General features: G+C 46.7%; 1 protein-coding gene across 2 annotated transcripts; it reads right to left on the bottom strand.

The window, feature by feature from the left end:
• Positions 1-384: 384 nt before the first annotated feature.
• Positions 385-19,978, bottom strand: LANCL1 (LanC like 1). Of its 2 annotated transcripts, XM_041487705.1 has the most exons (10): positions 19,534-19,651; positions 18,915-18,983; positions 13,517-14,977; positions 10,739-10,946; positions 6,762-6,897; positions 6,304-6,450; positions 4,218-4,400; positions 3,643-3,819; positions 3,283-3,355; positions 385-2,405 (listed from the first exon to the last, which is right to left on the bottom strand). In XM_041487705.1, the coding sequence occupies exons 3-10, from the start codon at positions 13,605-13,607 to the stop codon at positions 2,329-2,331; spliced, it is 1,092 nt and encodes a 363-aa protein (XP_041343639.1). In that variant the 5' UTR covers positions 13,608-14,977; positions 18,915-18,983; positions 19,534-19,651; the 3' UTR covers positions 385-2,328. The 2 variants fall into 2 exon arrangements, with proteins under 2 accessions (XP_041343639.1, XP_041343638.1); XM_041487704.1 differs by lacking the exons at positions 13,517-14,977; positions 18,915-18,983 and adding an exon at positions 19,804-19,978.
• Between the last annotated feature and the right edge of the window lie 29 nt (positions 19,979-20,007).

Below are 20,007 nucleotides of genomic sequence, written 5' to 3' on the forward strand. Positions count from 1 at the left end.
CAGGAGGTGCTTTGTTAGGAGGATCCACCTCTTCCTTTTAGTGGCCAGCACTGCACACAGGTGTATTTTGGTGCAACCAACAGTAACCTGCAGGACTCTGGTCTCCAGTGGAAGCCACCGAGGGAGGATGCAGCCTTGGATGGAGACACCAGTGCAAAAGGATGCCCTAGGATGAAAGCACAGCCTGCAAGGGAAAGCCCAGGAGTGGTCTTGATGGATTGGAGATGAGGGAAAAATGTGAAATACACTTAACACTCGAGGTGGGTGGAAGGCTGCTGAGCCTCCAGGAGCTGCCAGCACAGCACAGCTGTTGTGGGATACGTTGATCTCTTCAGACATGAATCCTGGTCACAAAGCAGGAGGTAGAAATAACCCGAAGTTTGGTTGTTTCAGCATTTTTATTAGACAGTGCTCCACTCAACAGTTGTACACAAGACCCTGATGCTCCCCTGATCAGTGCACAAACCTTGGGACATCATGCTCTCATGCCACCACGACCCAGGCTGCATAAACCATCTCCTTTTAGAGAAGTGATGCCCAGGAGAAACCCAGGCTCAGAGCAGTGTCCCTGCACTGCCATCACACCAGCCAAGCCGGGAGGTAACTTCAAATGCTGTTTGATTAGGCAACTGCCCTCTGCTTCCCAGTCACCTCCCTGTGCTGCTTGGGTCCTGTGAATGACAGGGGATGCCTGCTCTGTTCACAGGAGCCTGAGCCTTCTGACAGGGATGCCCACCCTCAAGATGAGCTTTTCTGCAATTCAGGCTGTCTTTTGATGGACTTTCAGAAACCTTTGAGGGCAGCGTGAGTGTGGGCTTTGAGGAAACAAATCGGCCTTCCAGAGCTGGTTTCTGCTCCTTGCCTGGAGGAGGTTCTCATGGAGCTCCCTGTGCCTCTGGGCTCAGCTGCCCTGCATTCAGGCACGTGTGAGCATAACCCTGCCAGCTCTGGTGGTCCTGCTTTGCCATTGCTGGTCCAGGAGAGTGGCTCTGCTGCCCTGCTATTTCTCCCCTGCTCTTCTGGGACTTGAGGCACTCAGCAGCTCAGGCCTTGAAATATCAAAACCCACGGCCACATTGGTGCAGCCTGAGGAGCTGCTCTCAAACAGCACACAGCTGTGTGGCTACATCTGTAAACTTCCCTGAGCTCAGTGTTTAGCTCATGCTCAGTGCTAAGAAAGTGGTTTACAGAGCCAGGTCCCAAATTTCTGTGAACTGGTGCAGCATCAGCTAAGGATGGAAAAGCAGATTTCCCTGCAGGTACCCCATCTGCCTGACACATCAAAGCCAGTTAACCTAGTGCAGATTTTCCAGTTGGGTAGATGAGTGGCTGCAAATCAAACTACAACAAGCAGTAGCAAGGCAATCAAGTGACTCAAATTATCCAGGTTTGGGAAAGCTTATAAAAGAAAACATGTAAATAACATCTATACAGCTAATAGGTTAAACACTGTCAGAACTCAGTGGCATACATTTCTTTTCCCTTTGTTGCTGCTGGTGGGCACCTGGCACCACCTAATACACAAATTTAAATAAAGACTGCAAAATAAACTCTCAAAGCTAACAAGAAGAGACCACAAAAGCAAGCATGCTTAGCTCACTTTTGGACTGGAGTTTGCCATTGAAAGACCAATGGAATAACAAGGTTTAATGTAATATGGCAGTGGATTACTTGTCTGTCACTGGAACAAATGCACAGAAGAGCCTTTGCCTTTAGAGCAGATAGGTGCAAACTCAGGACAAGCCTTTGGCATGTCAGTTCCAGCTCTGCCAGTCGCAATATGATATTTAAAATATACATAAGACTCCACAGTCCATCACATTCACTTCACGTGGCACAGCCAAGATACTGAACCATCTGCTCTCTGGGTGCTCAAAAAGAAAACACTTGAAAACAACTTCCAGGGCAATAGTCTCAGTTTTCCATCTGTTGTCCTCCAAAGGCAGCTAAATTCCTGCAACTGTTTGTTAGCACAAAAAGAAGTTAAATAGCCCAGGTTACATTCAATAGAAAATTTCTTCCCAGGAAATGGGATACAGGAAATAGCAAAACTCTGTAGCCAACCAAATACTGTACAGTTCTCCCTGCTCCCACCTGCAGCCCTGAGTTTTTAAGGGACACCAGCAAAGCCTGCAGTATGTCTTTTAAACTAAACAATATAATGAGACAACTAGAAATGTTAGAGAACTCAGCATGCCCTCAGGAGGATTGGATTTACGTTCAGTTAGGCGAACAACGGTGAGTCTGGAAAAAGGAGAAAGCAGCCTTGAACTGCATTTCCAAGTGCAGAAGGATACAGGGCAGCAAACTGCCACGCAGGATTCAGATTTAGAGTTCAAATGCAGGGAACTTGGCCTTGGTAGGCACCAGCAGGTCAGCAAGAAAGTAAATTGTTCCAGCCATTCCTGAGGATGAAAAAAACACACTGTGCTTCAGAGAAATTCCCTTTGGGCACTGTTTTTCTCAGTTATCCAGGGAGTGAATGAGTTATGAAGACAGAAGAAAAGGTCCAAAATAATTTTCAAGGTCTGAGCCCAGGTTTCCCAAGCAACTTTGGTACCTCAGTGGGGAAAAGCATTTTGAAGTTAATCAAACGTTGAAAAGTACCTGGCAAACCGCCATGGGTCTTTTCCCCACTCCATCTCCCTCCATTCTGCTTTACCCTTCCACAACTTCAACACTGGGCAGCTTTATCAAACTCTGGTCTTTGAGACACTGCTGCCCAAGGTCCTGACTGATGGAACTTCTGCTGTCCCCTGGGCTGCAGCAGCCTGGGGAGATCAGGGTTAGCTGGGGGCTGGCTCCTTCAGCAAATACCTGCTGATGGCAGATTTGGGGGGAGCTGTCAGCAGGAGGCACTAAGTGCCATAGGAGCCACCATGGCCCGTAACAGCAGCCCCATTTGTTCCTCACCTTTAGAATCAAACTGGAACACTCAGGAAGGATTTCAATCCTCAAAAATGTACAGAAAAGAGACTGTCTGAGAAGCCAGGCTACAAATAACCAAAAGGAAGCCTGAAGCCATGAAAGAATTCCTCTTGAGATCTGTATGTAAATTTGTGTGGGGGGCCTAAGAGGAGAAGATGCTCCAGCTAAGACATTAGTCTGTGCTACAGGGAGACTCCTTCTGGGCAAGGGTAGAAAAACCCAGTGGGTACAATTTCCTTTCTGTCTTCTACACTGACTTTTGCAAAGACTCCAGTGGAGTTTGTATTCTGTTTTCCTTGGTGCTAGGACTGCTTAGATCCAGGGGCAAAACACAAGGCTAGAGACTGAGATTACCTTCAAAGAGAGAGAATGGTGTGTCTGGAGTCCGGCACCCATGCTGCCCATAGCTTAAACACCACTCTGCAAACTGAGAAAAGAGGTAGAAAAAGTGTTCAAAGTTGGTTAAGGGCAAGTCCTGAGAAGAAAATACTATCCCTTGTCCCCACACTACCCCTTACAGAGCAAGGCTTCTGAGGGAAATCCCTTCTGTACAGGCTGTCAGACAGTGACTGCACTGTTGAAGGACTACTCTGGTGCAGCTGGTCAGATCTTGCTGCATGTCTGCCCCACTAGAAATTGGGTTTCAAAGGCAAAGGCAGTCATGTAGAAGGCAGAAGTGAGTAAGGCCCTCTATTGCCTCACACCCACTCTTACCTTGCAGGCCCTGTAGAGGTATTTCATGTTCTGAGTGAGGTTGTACAGTGCCAGGAAGGCATAAGCATTGCCAGCTGTGCCATGGCACAGCCCATAGCCTTTCTTCAGTAACCCATACTGCCAGATCACTTCTGCACACTGCAGGGCATCATTCAGGTACTGCTGCTCCCCAAAGACCTGTGGAGACAAGAAACTGTTGTCCCTGCTGAGGCAATGTCCTCCAAACAAAGAGCATCCCTGTGGGATGCAGAGGCTTGGGTGTCCTGCTGAAGTGACTCTGCTGTTTACTTTTAAAGGAGGATATTTTTGGTATCATGAGTGGGGATGTAAGACCATTACTCCACACACAACTAGTTGTCACCATCCACCACTTGCAACAGGGCAGCCCACACAACTGATGGGTATTTTCAGAAATATTTGTTTAAAAGACTAATTTCTGTATCAGAGGTTAGTGTGGGGTGATTTCACTGTAACAAGCCATCCTACTTCCAAGCAAAGGCGGTGTTCCAGCATCTTCTCCAGAGGAAGTTTCACATTTAGGGGTCTCTGAAGGGTCTTTGCAAGGTGTCTGGTACCTTGTATGCCTGGAGAAGCATGTAGATTACACCTGGTGCTCCATGGCACCAGTGGACGAGGAGGTCTCTGGTGTCACCGATGCAGGGAGGGTAATTCCCAGATGGGAACTTGAGCTGGCAGACATAGTCCACGCTGGGCTTGACTGCGTTGTGCAGCTTTACTTGGCTCACTCCAAAGCCAGGCTAAGAGAGAGAAAACATTTAAATCACGGAGAATTACCATTCTGTCTGTCCCTAAGAGATCCAAGGTCTACCCAAAAGGTGGAAACAAAGTCAACTATGGCTACATTCCCTCCTGCTCCTTGTAAATTAAGTAATTTCTTTGGTTTGGGCTTTCACACTTCACAAATACCCAATCAGTCCCTGGCTGCTGTGCCTTTTGGCAGGAACTTATTTCCAGTCCTACCCTTGCATCCCAGAAAAAAAGACTATTCCTAGCATGTCTCCTGGTCCTCTAAGCAAGAGAGCTTGTTGCTGCTTTTCCTAAAGACAAGCAGGAATAGCTTCAGGTACCCAGAGCTGAAGTAAAGCGATAACAGTCTAAAATTAGTATTAAGGATGATTCCTTGCACCTAGAGCATCTCAGCCCTCAGCTGCTGGGCCAGCCCAGCTGGCAGGCTGCAATTCTGAATCTTCACAGACATTGCTCGGTAATTTCAAGAGGCTGACTTCACTGCTGACCTCAGATGAAGGCAAGGGAATGGCTTCAGTGTCCCGAAGACACTGCCCCACAGGAAATCTGTGCAGTTCTAATTTCCCATGGCAGACTGAACACTCTCATCTAAGGATCACGCTGTTCTCAGGCTGGTAACAGGAAAATTAAAAATCAATACTTGTGCTGTAAAACCATTAGAGATAAAAGATGTTTTCCTCTCCATATTTCACACGCTTGCTTCTCCCAAGGCTTTTTGTGCATCATGCTTGGCTGATCCAGGCTCCTTTTACTTCATATAGCAGAGAAGCACAAAGCCCATGCAGTATTTTATGGGAGACTTAGTATGATTTAAAACAGCCACTTGGGAACAAGCTCAGGTACTTGGTACAAATTTAGGCTCACAGCACATCGCTGTCTCCCCTGCTCTTAGCTTGCTATTCTGTGCTTCTGGGTAATAACCACCCTGCATCCCCCTCTTGCCAAATCTTCTATTTAAAAACCACCAACCACCTCTTCCTCTCTGAGCAACAGAAAAGTTATATTCACAGGACTTCTACTGATCCTGTATATGGAATTTAACTTTGACAGTCCTGAAGGAAAGCTCAAATGCTTGAAACCTGGTGGCTTCCTTTTCCACCTGCTCTCAGAGTTATGTCTAATAAAAGATTATAGACTATTTCTAGACCAAAATAATTTGTGTTGCTCGTGGGTGCTTTTAACACTTTAAAAATTCAATGTTATTTTTTGCTGTTATTTTTCTAAGTGCTTAAGCACTGTAAATATATGCACAAAGGGAGCCACATAGGGGAATTATCACCCTCATTTTTTCAGAGCCAGAACAGGGAATATTGACAGAGCTCCAGTGAGTTGTGCAGAATAGTGAGAAAGCATCAAAGCAAAGGGGTACTGCTTCTCCCAGCCTCTTGTCTTGCTCTGCCTGCTTCTGGCACTGCAGAACTCAGTTCCTTTATCAAAGTCCCACCTCTTCCACATTTAGAAGCAGGTTCTGCTTTGGATACAAAGGCATTTCCCACTTTTCTACTATGAGCACAATTTTTTTCACCATGTTTTTCTCTCAGACATTCTCACTCTGCTCCAAGTAAACATCTCAGAAGATGCAGGGAGCCAGCAGATACCAACAAATGTGAATAATTTAGAAGCAATTAACATGAGGGGGAAACTCAGACCCAGCTGAGCTACAGGCCTCCATTATGTGACACTGCTGGTTAATGCAGGTCACGTTTCTCCACAGATCTCCAAGGTCAGAGATTTTGAAGAAAACCTTTACAATTGGAAATGCGTGATAAACACATGGGTAGGCCCATCAGTATTTTTTCCAGTTTGACATTACCAAGAGCCAAGTGAAATGCTGTTCCTTGTTCAAAGAAATGTGAAACAACTGCTAAGGACCCCTCCCCTTGTGTCTCTTACCTGCATGAGATAGTAGTAGATGCCAGCCAAACCATGGGCTGCTCCTACGTAGTACTCCTGGTACCACTCAAACATCAGTGGGCTCTTTGCTGTGAAGTTCCTCTTTCTGGCTAAGCTCTCTCCTGAGGCTACAACTGCTTCACAGACCTGTGAAGGGATGGGAACAAATGTGGGTGAGGGAAATGTTGCTGCCCTGGACAAAGCACAGCGAGTATTCTGACACAGAACAAGATTTCTTTTTCTGCCCAAGCAGAGGGTGGAATGAAATGTATGCCAGTCTAGTACTGCCTATGGACTTACATGGACAGTGGTGCTTTGTCCCTTTGGAAGAAAAGCCATACTATGATGTGTTTTCTCCCTTATTGCCAGAGTTCTTTACATCTAGCATTGATTTTTACCTGCCCCAAGATGAGTTGCATGGGAAGAGACAGATAACAAATCAGCAAAAGGCCCAGTACCTGCTGAATGTGACTCTGAGGGATCTTTTCCTCTCCGAAGTGCTTATTCACAAATATCAGTGCAGAGAGATAGCCCATGCGCCCGTAGAGGAGCTCATCTGGCACTCGTGGGTCAGCCTTGTGTAGGTGCAGCAAACTGCAATGAAACATTCATTGGGGGAGATGAGAGGGAAATGCACTCAAACATTACACTCAAAGCCATGTAAATAAGCACTAAGGCTGGAGCTCAAAACCCTGGTTCACTCCTTCATGTGCCCTAGGAGCTGTCAGAACAGGCTCTGGCTCTCAGCCTTCCAGCTGCAGGAGGTGTGGAATCACCCCTTCTCTTCTGCCTTTTGTCTGGCTGATTGCTTCAGTCTGCTCTGCTCTTCACAATGCACTCATACTATGTGCTTTGGTTTTACAGCACCAGCTTGGAAAGCTACAGGAGGGAGAAACCTGGGCTAAAAGAAATGGTCAGCATAAAGCTGCTGACTGCTCAGGAAAGGCTGCCCACCATTATCTCCTTGTGATGTTATTGGCAAGGTGGATACTCCGTCAAAAATCAACACTTTCAAATTATAGGGCTATCCTTGTAATTTGGCTGCCTAAGGAATATTTGAAAGTCAAGCTAGTGCTAACGGTATGTGGAAAAATCTCACCCCCAATGCTCTAAAGTCCTGATAGAGAAGCCCCTTCCTCTCCATGCCTACAAACAGCCTGGGCTCTTCTGTCAGGTGAGACAGAGGTGTCTCCATGAGCTAAAAATCTAAGTAAGAGTGGAGCTACACAGTTGTTTAACATCAAGCTGCCAGTGGCACATGGAAGAAATATGCTCTAGGGAGAACTGAGCAGCAGTGAGGACAGCTTAGCAAAGTGGGAGTGCTGTGGCTGGCCGAGGACAGCTTGCCTGGCACCAGGCTTTAGCCCACAAGTGCAGACTGAGGTCTGCTGCAGTCAAGTATTTTCTTTTCTGTGTTTCTATTATGATATTGCAAAGCTGGTGATATTCCTGTAGTGCTAACAGAGACTGACAGCACTTCACACTTGTGCTTTGTAGCCCAATTCATTCCTGATGCAATTTTTCCTTTGTTTTACCTCTCATCACACTTCCAGAAAGACTGGATGTCCTTCCCTGTCAGGGCAGCAGTTAGCAATGTGATTGGATTTGACTTTATTTTTCTGTTCACCTGTAAGACAGCAATCTGAAAAGTGCCATCACTTTTAAAATACCAGCTTAAGTGGCTTTAAGGCTATTCCCTGACTGTTTCCATCTGTGAAACCAGCCAGGAAAAGCTTTGTGTGTGCTGATCACACAATGCCACAGCAGTGTGAAGAACAGAAAAGGTGCCTTGGCTCCCAGGGCTCCAGGGACTTTGCAAGACTGTGTTGCAAAATAAAGAAGGAACCAAATGCCTCAAGTACAGAGGATGCTGGGCTGTGACTCCTCATGTCAGGAAACTTCTCCCTTGGCACTGGACTCAAAGTGCACAGGGATTTTGAAGGAGAAAGGAGGGAGCAGTGTCCCAAGGTGGACTGGCTCTTGTACCACTTGACATGTGGACTGCTCCATGGGGGAGGTTTCTTTAAACCCAAGAGACAGACTTTACACCCAAGGCATAGGTTCTCCTCCCTGCTGGAGGAGCTGAAAGGAAAGGCCTCATGGTGCCTATCACAGAGTCCAAGGAAGGCAGATGAAGAGGGTTTCCAAGGAGCTGTTTGGACAGATAGACTCTGCCTGGCAGCAGGCTGGCCAGAAGAGAAGCTGGCTGGTGATGTTGTTCAGCTCTGAGATGTCAGGAAATGTCAGCTGACATAGAAGGAGTGGATGGATGTGTGAATTGTAATACCAGGATTAGGGATTTTCTCAGTTCTGGATGTGATATCTTCTTTTTATGGGGAAATCTGGAGCAACTGGACCATTTTCTGGTCTTTGTGCATTACTGCTTTACCTCTAACTGCTTTTCAAGCAGGATCATCAGGAGAGGAAGCCTGCCAGGAGTTTCTGCTTCATGCATTCACAAAGAGATGCCTGGGATGCTGCTGGACTGATTGCATGCAGAATGCATTTCTCAGGTGTGTGGGGTAAGTTGTGGTCTCTGAAGAAGAGCCACTCCTATTCACATTATCAGCCTATCACCTCAGCTGTCAACAATCAGCAGTTTCTGGACAGAGGGAAATCAAGGCAGCTGTAGAGCAAAATGGGATTTTTGTACACTATTGGCTTTGAAAGCAAAGCTTTGACCTTCTGAATTGGTGGGAGGTGACAGGAAAAAGACGGCTTCTAGAACATGGCTCAGATTTTCACAGGCTCTTGGAAAAGAGGCCGCCCTGAAACATCAGTCTCTCTAGAGCATAAAAGCACATTTTTTGGTCATGAACTCATTTAGGTAAAAGCAAGCTTCTGTCTGTTCCACTGCAGGTAAAACCTGGCTGATGGATTCTCTCCACTGGCTGTGTAAAGATGAGGTGCTTTAAAAGACAGAGGACAAAATGCAGAGAAGCCCTTCTTCTCCACAGCTCTGAAAAAAGTGCTCTTTCTATGTACTGGCACTGCAGAGCTTAGCAATTGTCCTGTAACTAAACAGCATACTCAAAAACCATTTAAGAGTTTTGATTTAGGAAGCTACTTCTCAAAGAAATACTCTATTTTAAAGGAGCACAGTCAGGCTAACTGCTCTGGGAATTGGTGGCAGAGTAGGGACAGTATAACTGTTCATTTGAGAAAGCCACATTTTTCTGTTTTCCTCTTGCAGACGTATGAAGAAACCAATTTCCAGTGTTCTGACTTTATTATACCATTAGATGGCAGTGCAAAATTAATCACAAGATTCCATTCTACCACCAAACCACAGGCAGAACAAGAGGGATATGGGGAGGGGAGACCTCAGCAAGAAAACATGAATTAGGGATTGTTTTTACAACCTGGAACTTATGCACTGACCACAACTGGCCAGTATTGTTTGATAGATTAATTCCCTTTTTGTTAACAAATATGTTAATCATAGTGAGATTTGCCACTCTATCAAAGCAAAATCTAACCCACAGATTATTACCAGAATAAAGAAAGAGTTCTGTCCTCAGTCTGACTGTATCTACATAAACCAGAAGTTAGTTAAGGGAGTGGAACTTGGTGTCCAAACCATAGACTCCTCTGATTCCCACCTGTGGCTTTCTTAAATTGCTATTATGCATCATTTGCTCATGGCTGTTTAAGGGCAGTCAGCATTCTGAATCGTCAGGGGTTTTGTCTTTCTTTTGCTGATCAGCTGTGAGTAGAAACTCTCTACAGGGCTGTTTCTCACCTTCTTAAAACCCATCTCCTTTAACTGAGAAATGCTTGCAACTACATCTCCTTAACTATTTTCCTTCCTCTGCCACATGCTGATCTATGCTTGCTTGTTTGTCCTTTTCTTGTCTTAAGTACCCAACAAAAATGCATGTGAAAACAGTCGAGGAAAGGCAGAAAATAGAAATAAATGAATCATAACCAGCTGCATTCTGCAGTTGAAAGGGATGTTGTCAATCTTAGGTTTAAGTCAAAGACAACTAATAAAAAGCAAGTGGAAGCAAGTACCAAAATACCAAAATTAAATCTAATAATCTTACCACATTTTTCCTTTTCATCAAAATGACTGTAAAGCTAAATTAAAACGTTCACAAAAAACACCAACCCCCACCTTCTGGCTTTTTTTGTTTTTAATTTGGGCACTTTTTTCTTCCTGTGTTTATCAGAATTATTTTTAAGATGGCAGTACCAGCTGAACAATATCCTTTCTCCCCAGCTTGCAGGCTGCCACACAAACGTGTTTATCCTTAAACCACCTCTTTTACCAGGGCAGGAAAAGTTTGTGCTGCCTTACTAAGTTACTAGACTATTTCTCACACAAGACTGCAACAAAATGTATTCACATTTGTCAGAGAGTGCCTCATACAAGCCCAGACCAGCTTTGTGAGCAAGAGGAAGGTCAGGTGAAAGACATAAGCAAGTCTTTTACCGGATGATGCAGTCTTCTGCCTGCTTCTGGTTCTGCAGCTTGTGGTAGACGACAGCAGCCACTGCCAGGGGCCCGGCATCACCACACAGGAAAGTGATGGATCGCCTGGTCAAGCACCTCAGGCTCTTCTTCACGTACTCATGGGCCACCTGAAGGTAGGCTGGGTCTCCATACACATCAAACAGGTGCAAATACAGCAAAGCAATGCCTGCAGAAGGAACAGAAAGGTTGCATGGACCAGAAATGCTTGCCTTGTTGCTTCAGTGAAGCTGAAAGTCTGACCTGGCCCTCATCTAGGGCACAAGCCTGACAGACAGGCTTCTCAGGGACATAACCCACAGCTTCCTTTCCTGCTTTGTCATCTCCTTGTAACTTGATGCTGCTTGTGAGTGGATGGCAGGTCAAGACAACAGCAGGGTCTGTCCCAGGAAGGCCTGGAGAACAGCATAGAATTGCATAAAATTTTATACACAATTACATACAATTTTAGTAGCAAGGAGCAAAAGATGAGACCTAGACAAACCCACCTAAATCCATACACTGTACCTGTGACTTTTGCTCAACAGTTAAGGGGGAAAAAAACCCCAACCTTTGGGCAGATGGTACTTGTGACAGCAGAACAGAGATGTCACCCTCTCTATCTTTCCCCATGGTTAGGGGGTAAGGGGTTAGGTCACTTAGCTTGGACTGGATTTTTTAAAAAAGTGACACACCATCAGCACTGAGAAACAGCATCCTTAGGAAATCCAGACATCATACTTGACTCTTTAAAAAAATTTCTTTCCATTATTCTTTTGTAATTCCTTTCCACTGGGAAGCACTGGCAAGGTTGCTGCAGTTACCTGGACATCATCTCCTGCTGTTGAGCAAGTCCTAGGCCCTAAAGCAAGGACTGGTGCATCCTAGAAAAAAGGGACTGCCTAATTCTCCTCTGCAGCAATCACTCATGAGATCAGCCCTTGTCTGAAACACAAACAGCTGCCTGGAATACTGGAAAAGGCTGGATGGTGCTCACCAGAGGTTTCCAATGGACTGGCCAGCTACCAAAACAGTTCTGCTACTGAGCAGTCACATCAATTGCTGTCCTTTGCCTCCATCTGCCTTGTCTTAACCCAGCTCTTGAAGCTTTCAGTAGGTGAATGAGGAGCTCTCAGTAAGTCTGTGCCTGACAGGTCAGTCACACTTGAACCATCCTTCTGATCTGAGAGCCATCCTCAAACCTGCACTGAAAAAAACTACTGGCCTACATCACTTTGAGAAGAGCTTATTTCTCCCCTTAACAATAACCACTTCTAAGAAGACTCAGGTCCTGCACTAAGCCTAAATTAATAGAGCCAATCTCTGCAGATTTTGATGTGTTAAGGTCAAGGGAGCAAGCATGCTGCAAAATTACAGTCCAAAGTACTGAGGACAATTTCAAACTTGGATAATTTTCTCATTTTGCATGGGTAATCTTCAAAGCTTCATGTTACAGACAATTCAATTCCACATGTACATTATGTATAAAATTTCCATTTCCTGCTGAAGCTAATAACCTTGTTCTCTCTCTAAGCAATTCAGTGCTAGCAATTCTAGAGAGAGCTCAGCTGCACAGTGCCATCACTCAGGTCTGTAAGGATGTGGATATGAAGCCCTTCTTTAAAGGGGAACCCTCCTTTTCCAGCTAGAAAATGTCAAGTGACTCTCCTTGATTTTTTTAGTACCTAGCACATCTTCTAGACTCTTATTAGCCTGATAGATGTCTGAGCACAACTTGACTTAGCTGCTTTAATATACAACTTTTAGCTTTGTAAGTAGTTTCTATTCCCACTGCCATCATACCACCCTAATCACGCACATAAATACCCTGCCAAGACCACTGCAAGGACTGAATTCTTAGAAAGTAAATCTCAGCATTGTTTTCCTCTGATTTCTTTGCCTCTCCTCTTTTAAAACATTTCTCACCCCATTCCTCTCAGGCCCAAGCATCTTTGGAAAGACTCCAAAAAACCACTGATCTGTACTAAAAGATGAAGCTGCTTCCCAAAACATTCACTTTTCCTTTTTATTTAAAACCGAAAGGTCTTATAAACTGCATCTAAAGCCAGTTTTCTCAGTTAATTCCTGTTGTCAATTGATACTGGCAATACTCCAGGTACCCATGAAAGCTGTTTGTTGTTAAACCTCTTCTGTTATAGCTGGGCAGAGGAGAGGGGAAAAAATTAACAAAGAGCTCATGTGTTGAGATAAGATTGGGAGAAAAAACACTCTAAGACCAAAACAGGTTCAAATTTAAAGGTATAAAGTAAATTTATTATTAACAGAGTTAGAGGAGGATAATGAGAAATAAAATAAGCCTCTAAAACACATTCCCCCCCTCCCTAGCCCCTCCCTCCTTTCAACTGACAGCAGAGGGAGACAGGGCATGAGGGTTTTGGTCAGTTTGTCACCTGAGATCTTCTGTTCACTCAAGGATAGGAGTCTTTTCTCAGCTATGCTGTGGGGTCCCTCCCATGGGCAAACAGTCATTCCAAAACTGTTGTGGCATGAGTCACTTGTCCAGGGGGTACAGTTTTTTAAGGACAGGCTGCTCTAGTCTTGAAGCAAGGGCCCTGTCTTTGTCTATCTCTGGAAGCAGGAGCCCTCTTGCTCTATTTGGGTCTCCCACTGGATCACAGCTTGCTCTGTCACCCACCCACTCTGGCATGAGCACTTCTCCCATGGGCTGCAAGTGGAACTCTGCATCCCCTGTGGACTTGATGCATTACAGGGGCACAGCTGCTTCACCATGGTCCTCACCAGAGCCTGCAGAGGAATCTCTGCTCTGGTGCTTGGAGCACCTCCTCCTTTCTTTCCGCCGTCCTTGGTGCCGCCATGTTTTCGCCCACATGTCTTCACTTCCTCCTCCTTTCTAACTAGAAGAAAAACTGCTGCTTGTAGGTACCACTGTCAACAAGTTCCACCAATTCAAAGATTCCTGCAGGATCCTATAGCACTGAGAAGCTGATCTCATCTAGGTTCCATGCCAGGGAATTAATTGCTCATCCTGTTTCCACTGCCAGCCAGGCAGCCCTGCCGCTGTCACATGGGCAGTGGCGGCTGTGGCGGCGCTGGGGCTGTTTAACGCCTTTCTTCATGTGGAGAGGTGTTAAAAAATAAAAGCAAGGTTTGCAGGTTCCACAGGTACATAAGGTGTGATCCATAGTCTCTCTGTTCAGCTCACATCTCCGTACACGTGGGGTGCAGGGAAGGAGAAGCCGGCACCCCAGCCCTGCCCTTTCAGCCACAGCGCTGTATTGCCACAGGCTGTGCCAGCATGGCAGCAGCCACGGTGCCTCCCCACCCCTGGGGAAAAACTGTGTGCACGGTTTTGATTTTCTTCTTAAGTGTGTCATCACAGAGGAGTTACCAGCCTCTGTAAGTGGGCCAGCAGTGTGTCCATCTTCAGAGCCATCAGGGGCTGGCTCTGCTGGACATGGTAGAAGCTTCCAGCAGCTCCTCACAGAAGGTACCCCTGTGGCCTCTCCCTGCTACCAAAAATCAGGCCATGCCAAATCAACACAATTCCTCAAGGAACTCCTTATTCCCAAACTGATCAGAAGGGTGCAAGCAGTGCTGCCTTCAGCTTGCTGGTCCCTCTGTTGCCATGTGTGGGCCTCTGTGGGGAGAAGGCAGCAGAGGAGAGCAGGCACAAGCATGAAGAGGCAATGTTGACAGGTGTATGCAGAGGAATACAAAATACAGTCACCTTGGTGGGGATAGATGGTATCAACCTGTGTGCCAAGGTGCAAGGAGAGTATTTCAGAGGCAGTGCAGGTCAGAGACAAGAGTATCCACATTGTGACCTTGGTTCAGTTAAGGCAGTGCTGCTCTGCAGAAGCTCTTCCACAGCTCTGCCTCACTCCCTCTCCAATATTCCTCACCCCAGCCGACTGGGTAGGTTTGTGACTGACTGGGTGTTTGGCATGCTTTAAGTGGTATACAAACATGGCATCACCAGACATATGGAGCTAGGTAGGCTGTGGATCAGCTCCATTTCTGTGTGCCCTGGAGGTCTGATGTTCAGTGTCCCAATTGGAAATGTGACCTAATTTTGTGACCTCTGACTGTTTCCAAGCAGAACTGCCATACAGTGGCCAGCTGTGGCCTGCTACTGCCAAAGATGTCTGGGCTTTTTCCTGTTGGTTGTTTATTACTGGACCTTTTTCTCTGTAGTTTCTCAGATGTCCAAGTTTTTTGCTTCTTGCCCCTGCTGCAGAGCTGAATGAGATGGGGAATACATCAGGGAGTCCTTGATGGTAGAGGGCTGCACTGAACACGTGCTGCTGACAGCCCAGCAGGGCTTTGCTGACTGAAACAGCCACCTCCAGCATGCAGAAAGCCAATACACAGGAGCTGAGTGTCAGTGCCCAAGATGCTTGCTCATTGCAGGGAATCGGGAGGCCAAAGTCAATCCTGTGTGCTTCACAAAGCCTGCTTAGTCAACACCTTCAGAAGGACAGTAAACAGCACCTCTCCTCCCACCTTCCTGCAGGGTAGGTGCAGAGGGCTACTTTGCATTAGAGATTTCTTTAGAGTGGGGCAGTGGAGTTACAGACAATTGTGACAGAGCTACAGCCAGCTTGTGCTGATGCCCTGACTTCAGCAACCATTGCTTTCAACAGAGCAGGCACTGCTGGAAATACCAGGTAAGGTCTTGCTTGTGAGCTGAAGCTCTGCAGTAGGCAGAAATGTGAGCTAAAGCTCTGCAGTAGGCAGAAAGAGTATCTCATCCACATGACCATTCTGTTGATCCAAGAGAAGCTGTGCCTCAACTTCTCTGCAAGTTTAGACTTGCTCTTTTGTTGGCCTGCAAGCAGTTTGCTTTGCAAGCAAGTTATGCCCTTAGACTGTTCTGAACATGCCTCCTTGCCCAGCAGGAGCTGAGCTGTGCTTCTTTTACCAAGGAAAGGAGGTTGCCACAAGAGGATATTTTGTTCCAAACCAACCACCTAGAGTTATAAAGATCTCAGAGATCTTGCATTGACCCAGGGCAGTAAATCAGCCAGCAGCCTCAAAGCAGGATGTCTAACACAGAGGGAAGAAACAGAAACCTATCTCTGCACAGTGATGAAGCCTGATGTTTCTAATGAGACAGCTGATGCCATTTTATTAAGTTAGGCATGGGGTAAAAGAGCATGGATGGCCCAGCTTTATTGCCCAGCTCAAAGGAAAATTAGCATCTCTCCTGGTGCAGACACATGGGATGCTACCTTGCACTCCTAAATGCATGCCAAAGCCACATTGCATGCAACAGTGAGACATCTCTGGAAGTCCATGTTCAGAACTGGCTGGGGAGCCAGTTTGAGGTTCTGTTCCGACTGCATGATTGATTATCCAGGATGCCTAAGCATTTATCCTGCCTTGAAACCTGGGTAACAGAGCTTCTTCTGTTAACCTTTTTACCCCATCACAAAATCCTACAACAGGTTAGGTTAGCAGGGATCAATGGTGATGTGCTCCAACCCTCTGAAAGGAAGATCAACCTCAAATTTGCATGCCATTGCTCTGGGCCTTGTCCAGTCAAACACTGACTATTTCCAAGAACAGAAAATTCACAAAAACTACCTGCCGAGCATTTGGCAGGAATGTGGTTTATGTGAAGTGACCCAAGGCACTGTATTATCTCTCAGCAAATGCAGCCTCACTTTCTCCTGTTCTGTAGGGATTATCTGAGGATTTCCATTATTCTGAACAGGACTAAAAGGGACGTAAGGTCTCTGGATTCTGCGGTTAAAATGCAACGTATTGCACTAAAGTGAATGAAAAGTGTTTTTCCAGAAGTTTTCCTGAACTGGTTCAGTTGTAATTTCACTCTTACATGGCTTTCCTTTCAAAAGACAACTGAGCCCTGCTCCTCATCCCTACATCACAATGGGCCAGCCAAAACATGTGGATGGGGCCAGCTAAACTTACTCTGCAGTTTTGGAGGCTCTCCATGACTAAGACATTGCCAGAGAAGAGGAAGCTTGCATGGGAAAGAAATTCAGTGAACTACCACACTGTGGAGGAAGGTGAATCTCTCCCTTATATACCTCATCACCTTGGAAGGATGCAACAGTCCAGTAGGCCCTGGACTCAGGAGCATCCTGGCTTCTGCAGTCACCTGGTGACAGGTGTGAATTCCTTCTGTTCCTTTTCCATCAGCTATGCTCCCAGTCAAGACAGTCTTCAGAGCAAGGCCTTTTGCATGATCACAAACACCAACAGGCATACAGGTATCCCTCAGTATCCTCAGGCCAATCTGTCTGGAAATGGATGAGGCTGCTGTGCTTCTACCAGGATCTGAACTGCTTCTGACTCAGAATTAGCTGAGAGCAGTTCAGCTTCCCTCAGTCAACACTGTGATACCACTGAAACAGATTAGGGAAAAAACTCTTCCAGCAGTCTCCCTAAACTGATGAAAAGCCAAAGCAGAACACAACAGCTGAGGCTGGTCTGTACCCAGGCACATACCAGGTGCTGCCTATGGGGCCCTGATCTCTATGGGGAACTGAATGAGAACATAACAAGCTGATTCAAATATGTTTTGAGGGCATTCAGCCATACATTGGATAATCTTGATCCAAAGTGTGTTTCACTGCCTCTGAGCTGAAAATCTGAGTCCTTCCCTCTCTCTGCTCCAACTTCACGTGCCAAGAAGCCGTGGCTTCCCTGGCACGAGTGCACGCTAGGGGAACAGGGCTCTGTCAAGTGCGTTGGGAAAGAAAGGAGCCCCAGAGTAAAATGCCAGCATATGCTGTGTATTACTGAGTGTAATACAGTACACTCAAGTACGTTACATTTCACAGAGTTTGTGCCAAGAGAGCCACATTTCAAATCTCCCTTATTAGCGGCCACGAGAGTGAGGGCTGATTTCAGACTGCTGGGCAATGATTCACATGAGGAGATACTCAACAAGCCTTTCCTACACAAGCAATTACAGGAAAAAGCTGCTGTCTTGGCCCAATTAATTTTGTCTCTGGAAACCAGCTCTGAATAAATTAATATAGCTAGAATTGGAAAAGAAGGTAGGGTGACAAAGCTATAGTATAACATCTGCAAACTTCACCATGCTGGCTGTGACTTCCAGGAAATCTGTCCATGGATTTTTTCCTATTAGCCAAGGAAAGAAGGCTGTGTGCCCATTGAGGAATGATCTCTAGGAAGAAAAGAGAAGAATCCCTCTTGAGAAACTCCCTTCCAAATGAAAAGATGAAATCCTGAACCAGAGTTCACAACTACTTTTTCATAACTGCAGTCACTTTCCAACAAGAAGTACCTTAGGACCACCTTCAGAAAAGAAACACAGCCTCTGGGGAAAAGTGTTTTCCTTCTCCCCAAGAGTACTCCTAACATCAACTATCCTCCTGCTTTGTCTCCTGAATTTTCTGGCCAGAGGCAGACTCTGCAATCATGACTGAAGAGCACCCTTACCACAGCAGATCTCATCAGAGGGGACCCCAGCACAGGGTCACACAAACTGGAAAACTGAACATGTCTGCCAAGGTGAAATCAGCCAGCACTCAGCAGAAATGTATAAATTCACTGGCAGCAGAAGCAGAGTGCTGCCAAGATAGCAGCTGATGAAATCAATGTTCTCCCACGCTGGAATTTAATACTGGCATCCTAGCATTTCTTATGAACTGCTCTTCAGTGCTCTCAGTGTCTGTCTGCCTTACTAAAATTTTGAAGCAGGCATTTCTAGCACTGCTGTCATCAAGCCGCAACGTTAGTTTAGCACCAACACCACTCTCATAAGCAAACTGTTGGCATTAAGTTCCACAGCACCCACACACAAGCAGCCACACCCAGATTGTACTGTAGAAAGTTGCCATTTAAGATTGCAGCATACTGCAAAAAGAAAAGAAGCAGCACCAAAAAAAAATCTTGCAGCAAGCATGAGATTGATTTCAACTACCCTACAGTCCCTGAATAGGGCCTGGCACAGCGCAGAAGGCAGGAGAGATGTCAAACCACACAGCAGCAGCTGAAGTTGGGGCACAGAGAAAGGTGTGTCCACCCTGGCACCAGTGGGTAGAAACAGGGAGGCAAAGGCAGGGCACACTTCCAAGGAAGGAAAACGAGGCTGAAAATGCAAAATTGGAGAAAGACAAGCTTCTGGAAGCTTTGCACACAAGTTAGTATGAGGAAGGCTTCCACACTTTGTTATACTCACATTAGTATTTCTGCTCCTTCTGGCAGGCACTGGAGCAAAACTAGTGCTCACTAAATGGAGTGGCACTACCTGGGGAACAGGAATGGAGCAATCTTCCAATCAGACAAGGTCATCAGATAAATTACAGCCCAAACAGAGAAGATAGACATTATTTCAGGCTGTTAAGCTCACTGCTGCCAGATGCAAGGGCTCCTTGCAGGTAAATGACTTACCACGTACACCTGCCTACTTCATGGAGCAGCGGATGGAGCACTGGTTTTGTTTTCACCATCCCCACCATGGCTAGATTTGGAGCCTGTCCCTTTGAAGGCTCCCATGCCTACTCTCAAACGAGTGCTGGCTTTCTCCGTTGTGTAAGTTCAGCGCTATTAACCAAGACTAGACCCAATCCTGCCCTACGACACTGCGGTCTTTGCTCTGCAGCACGAAACCTGCCTCAAAAACGGGGAGTCCAGAGAAAGACATCCCCTTGTTCTAACGGACTAAAACATGCAGAAGAAGTGCCACTCTTGACATGGACCTACCATGACCATTCCAATGGCCAAAGCCCCACGGTTTGCCAGGACCTGATCTAGAGGTCTGCTCCAGGGAGCTGCTGCTCCATGGGATCCAACCCTACCTGTCCAGCCAGTGTACGCGGTGCAGTCATGCGGGTCGGCGGACTTGAGGCCCTTCTCCATCTGCTGTAGCAGCTCCCTGATTTTGTTATTCAGCCGCTGCGTGAATTCCGGTGTCAGCTGTGGAGAGAAAACCCACCAAACGTGAATGCAACGCGGGTGGCCATCGCTACACCGGGCAGCCCCAGGGAACCGCGTTTGTAACCTGACAGGTCTCTGCTCTACCCGGCCGGGGCAGATCCCCAGAGCCGCCTCGCCCCAGCCCCGCTCACCCGCCCGGCCGCGTCGAAGTAGCCGGTGGCCAAGGACTTGTCATAGTCCGCGTAGGGGTTCGGGAGCGCCCGCTGCGCCATCATAGTGCCGCTCGGCTCGGCCCTGATCGGCACGGCACGGCACAGCACGGCTCGGCCCTGATCGGCACGGCACGGCACAGCACGGCTCGGCCCTGCCCGCCCCGGCTCCGCCCCGGAAGGCGC

Source organism: Pyrgilauda ruficollis, unplaced genomic scaffold (assembly GCF_017590135.1).
Source record: "Pyrgilauda ruficollis isolate IOZ18807 unplaced genomic scaffold, ASM1759013v1 scaffold83, whole genome shotgun sequence".
Classification (NCBI taxonomy): Eukaryota; Metazoa; Chordata; class Aves; order Passeriformes; family Passeridae; genus Pyrgilauda; species Pyrgilauda ruficollis.

What these genes read in the sequence shown, in the direction of transcription:
- LANCL1 (XM_041487704.1), bottom strand. Translation starts at nt 19,887, where the DNA reads ATGATGGCGCAGCGGGCGCTCCCGAACCCCTACGCGGACTATGACAAG. An exon ending in ACTTCGACGCGGCCGGGCGG is followed by an intron (nt 19,652 to 19,803) that starts GTGAGCGGGGCT and finishes TTCTCTCCACAG; the next exon opens with CTGACACCGGAATTCACGCA. An exon ending in CTCAGAGTCACATTCAGCAG is followed by an intron (nt 6,451 to 6,761) that starts GTACTGGGCCTT and finishes ATCCCTTCACAG; the next exon opens with GTCTGTGAAGCAGTTGTAGC.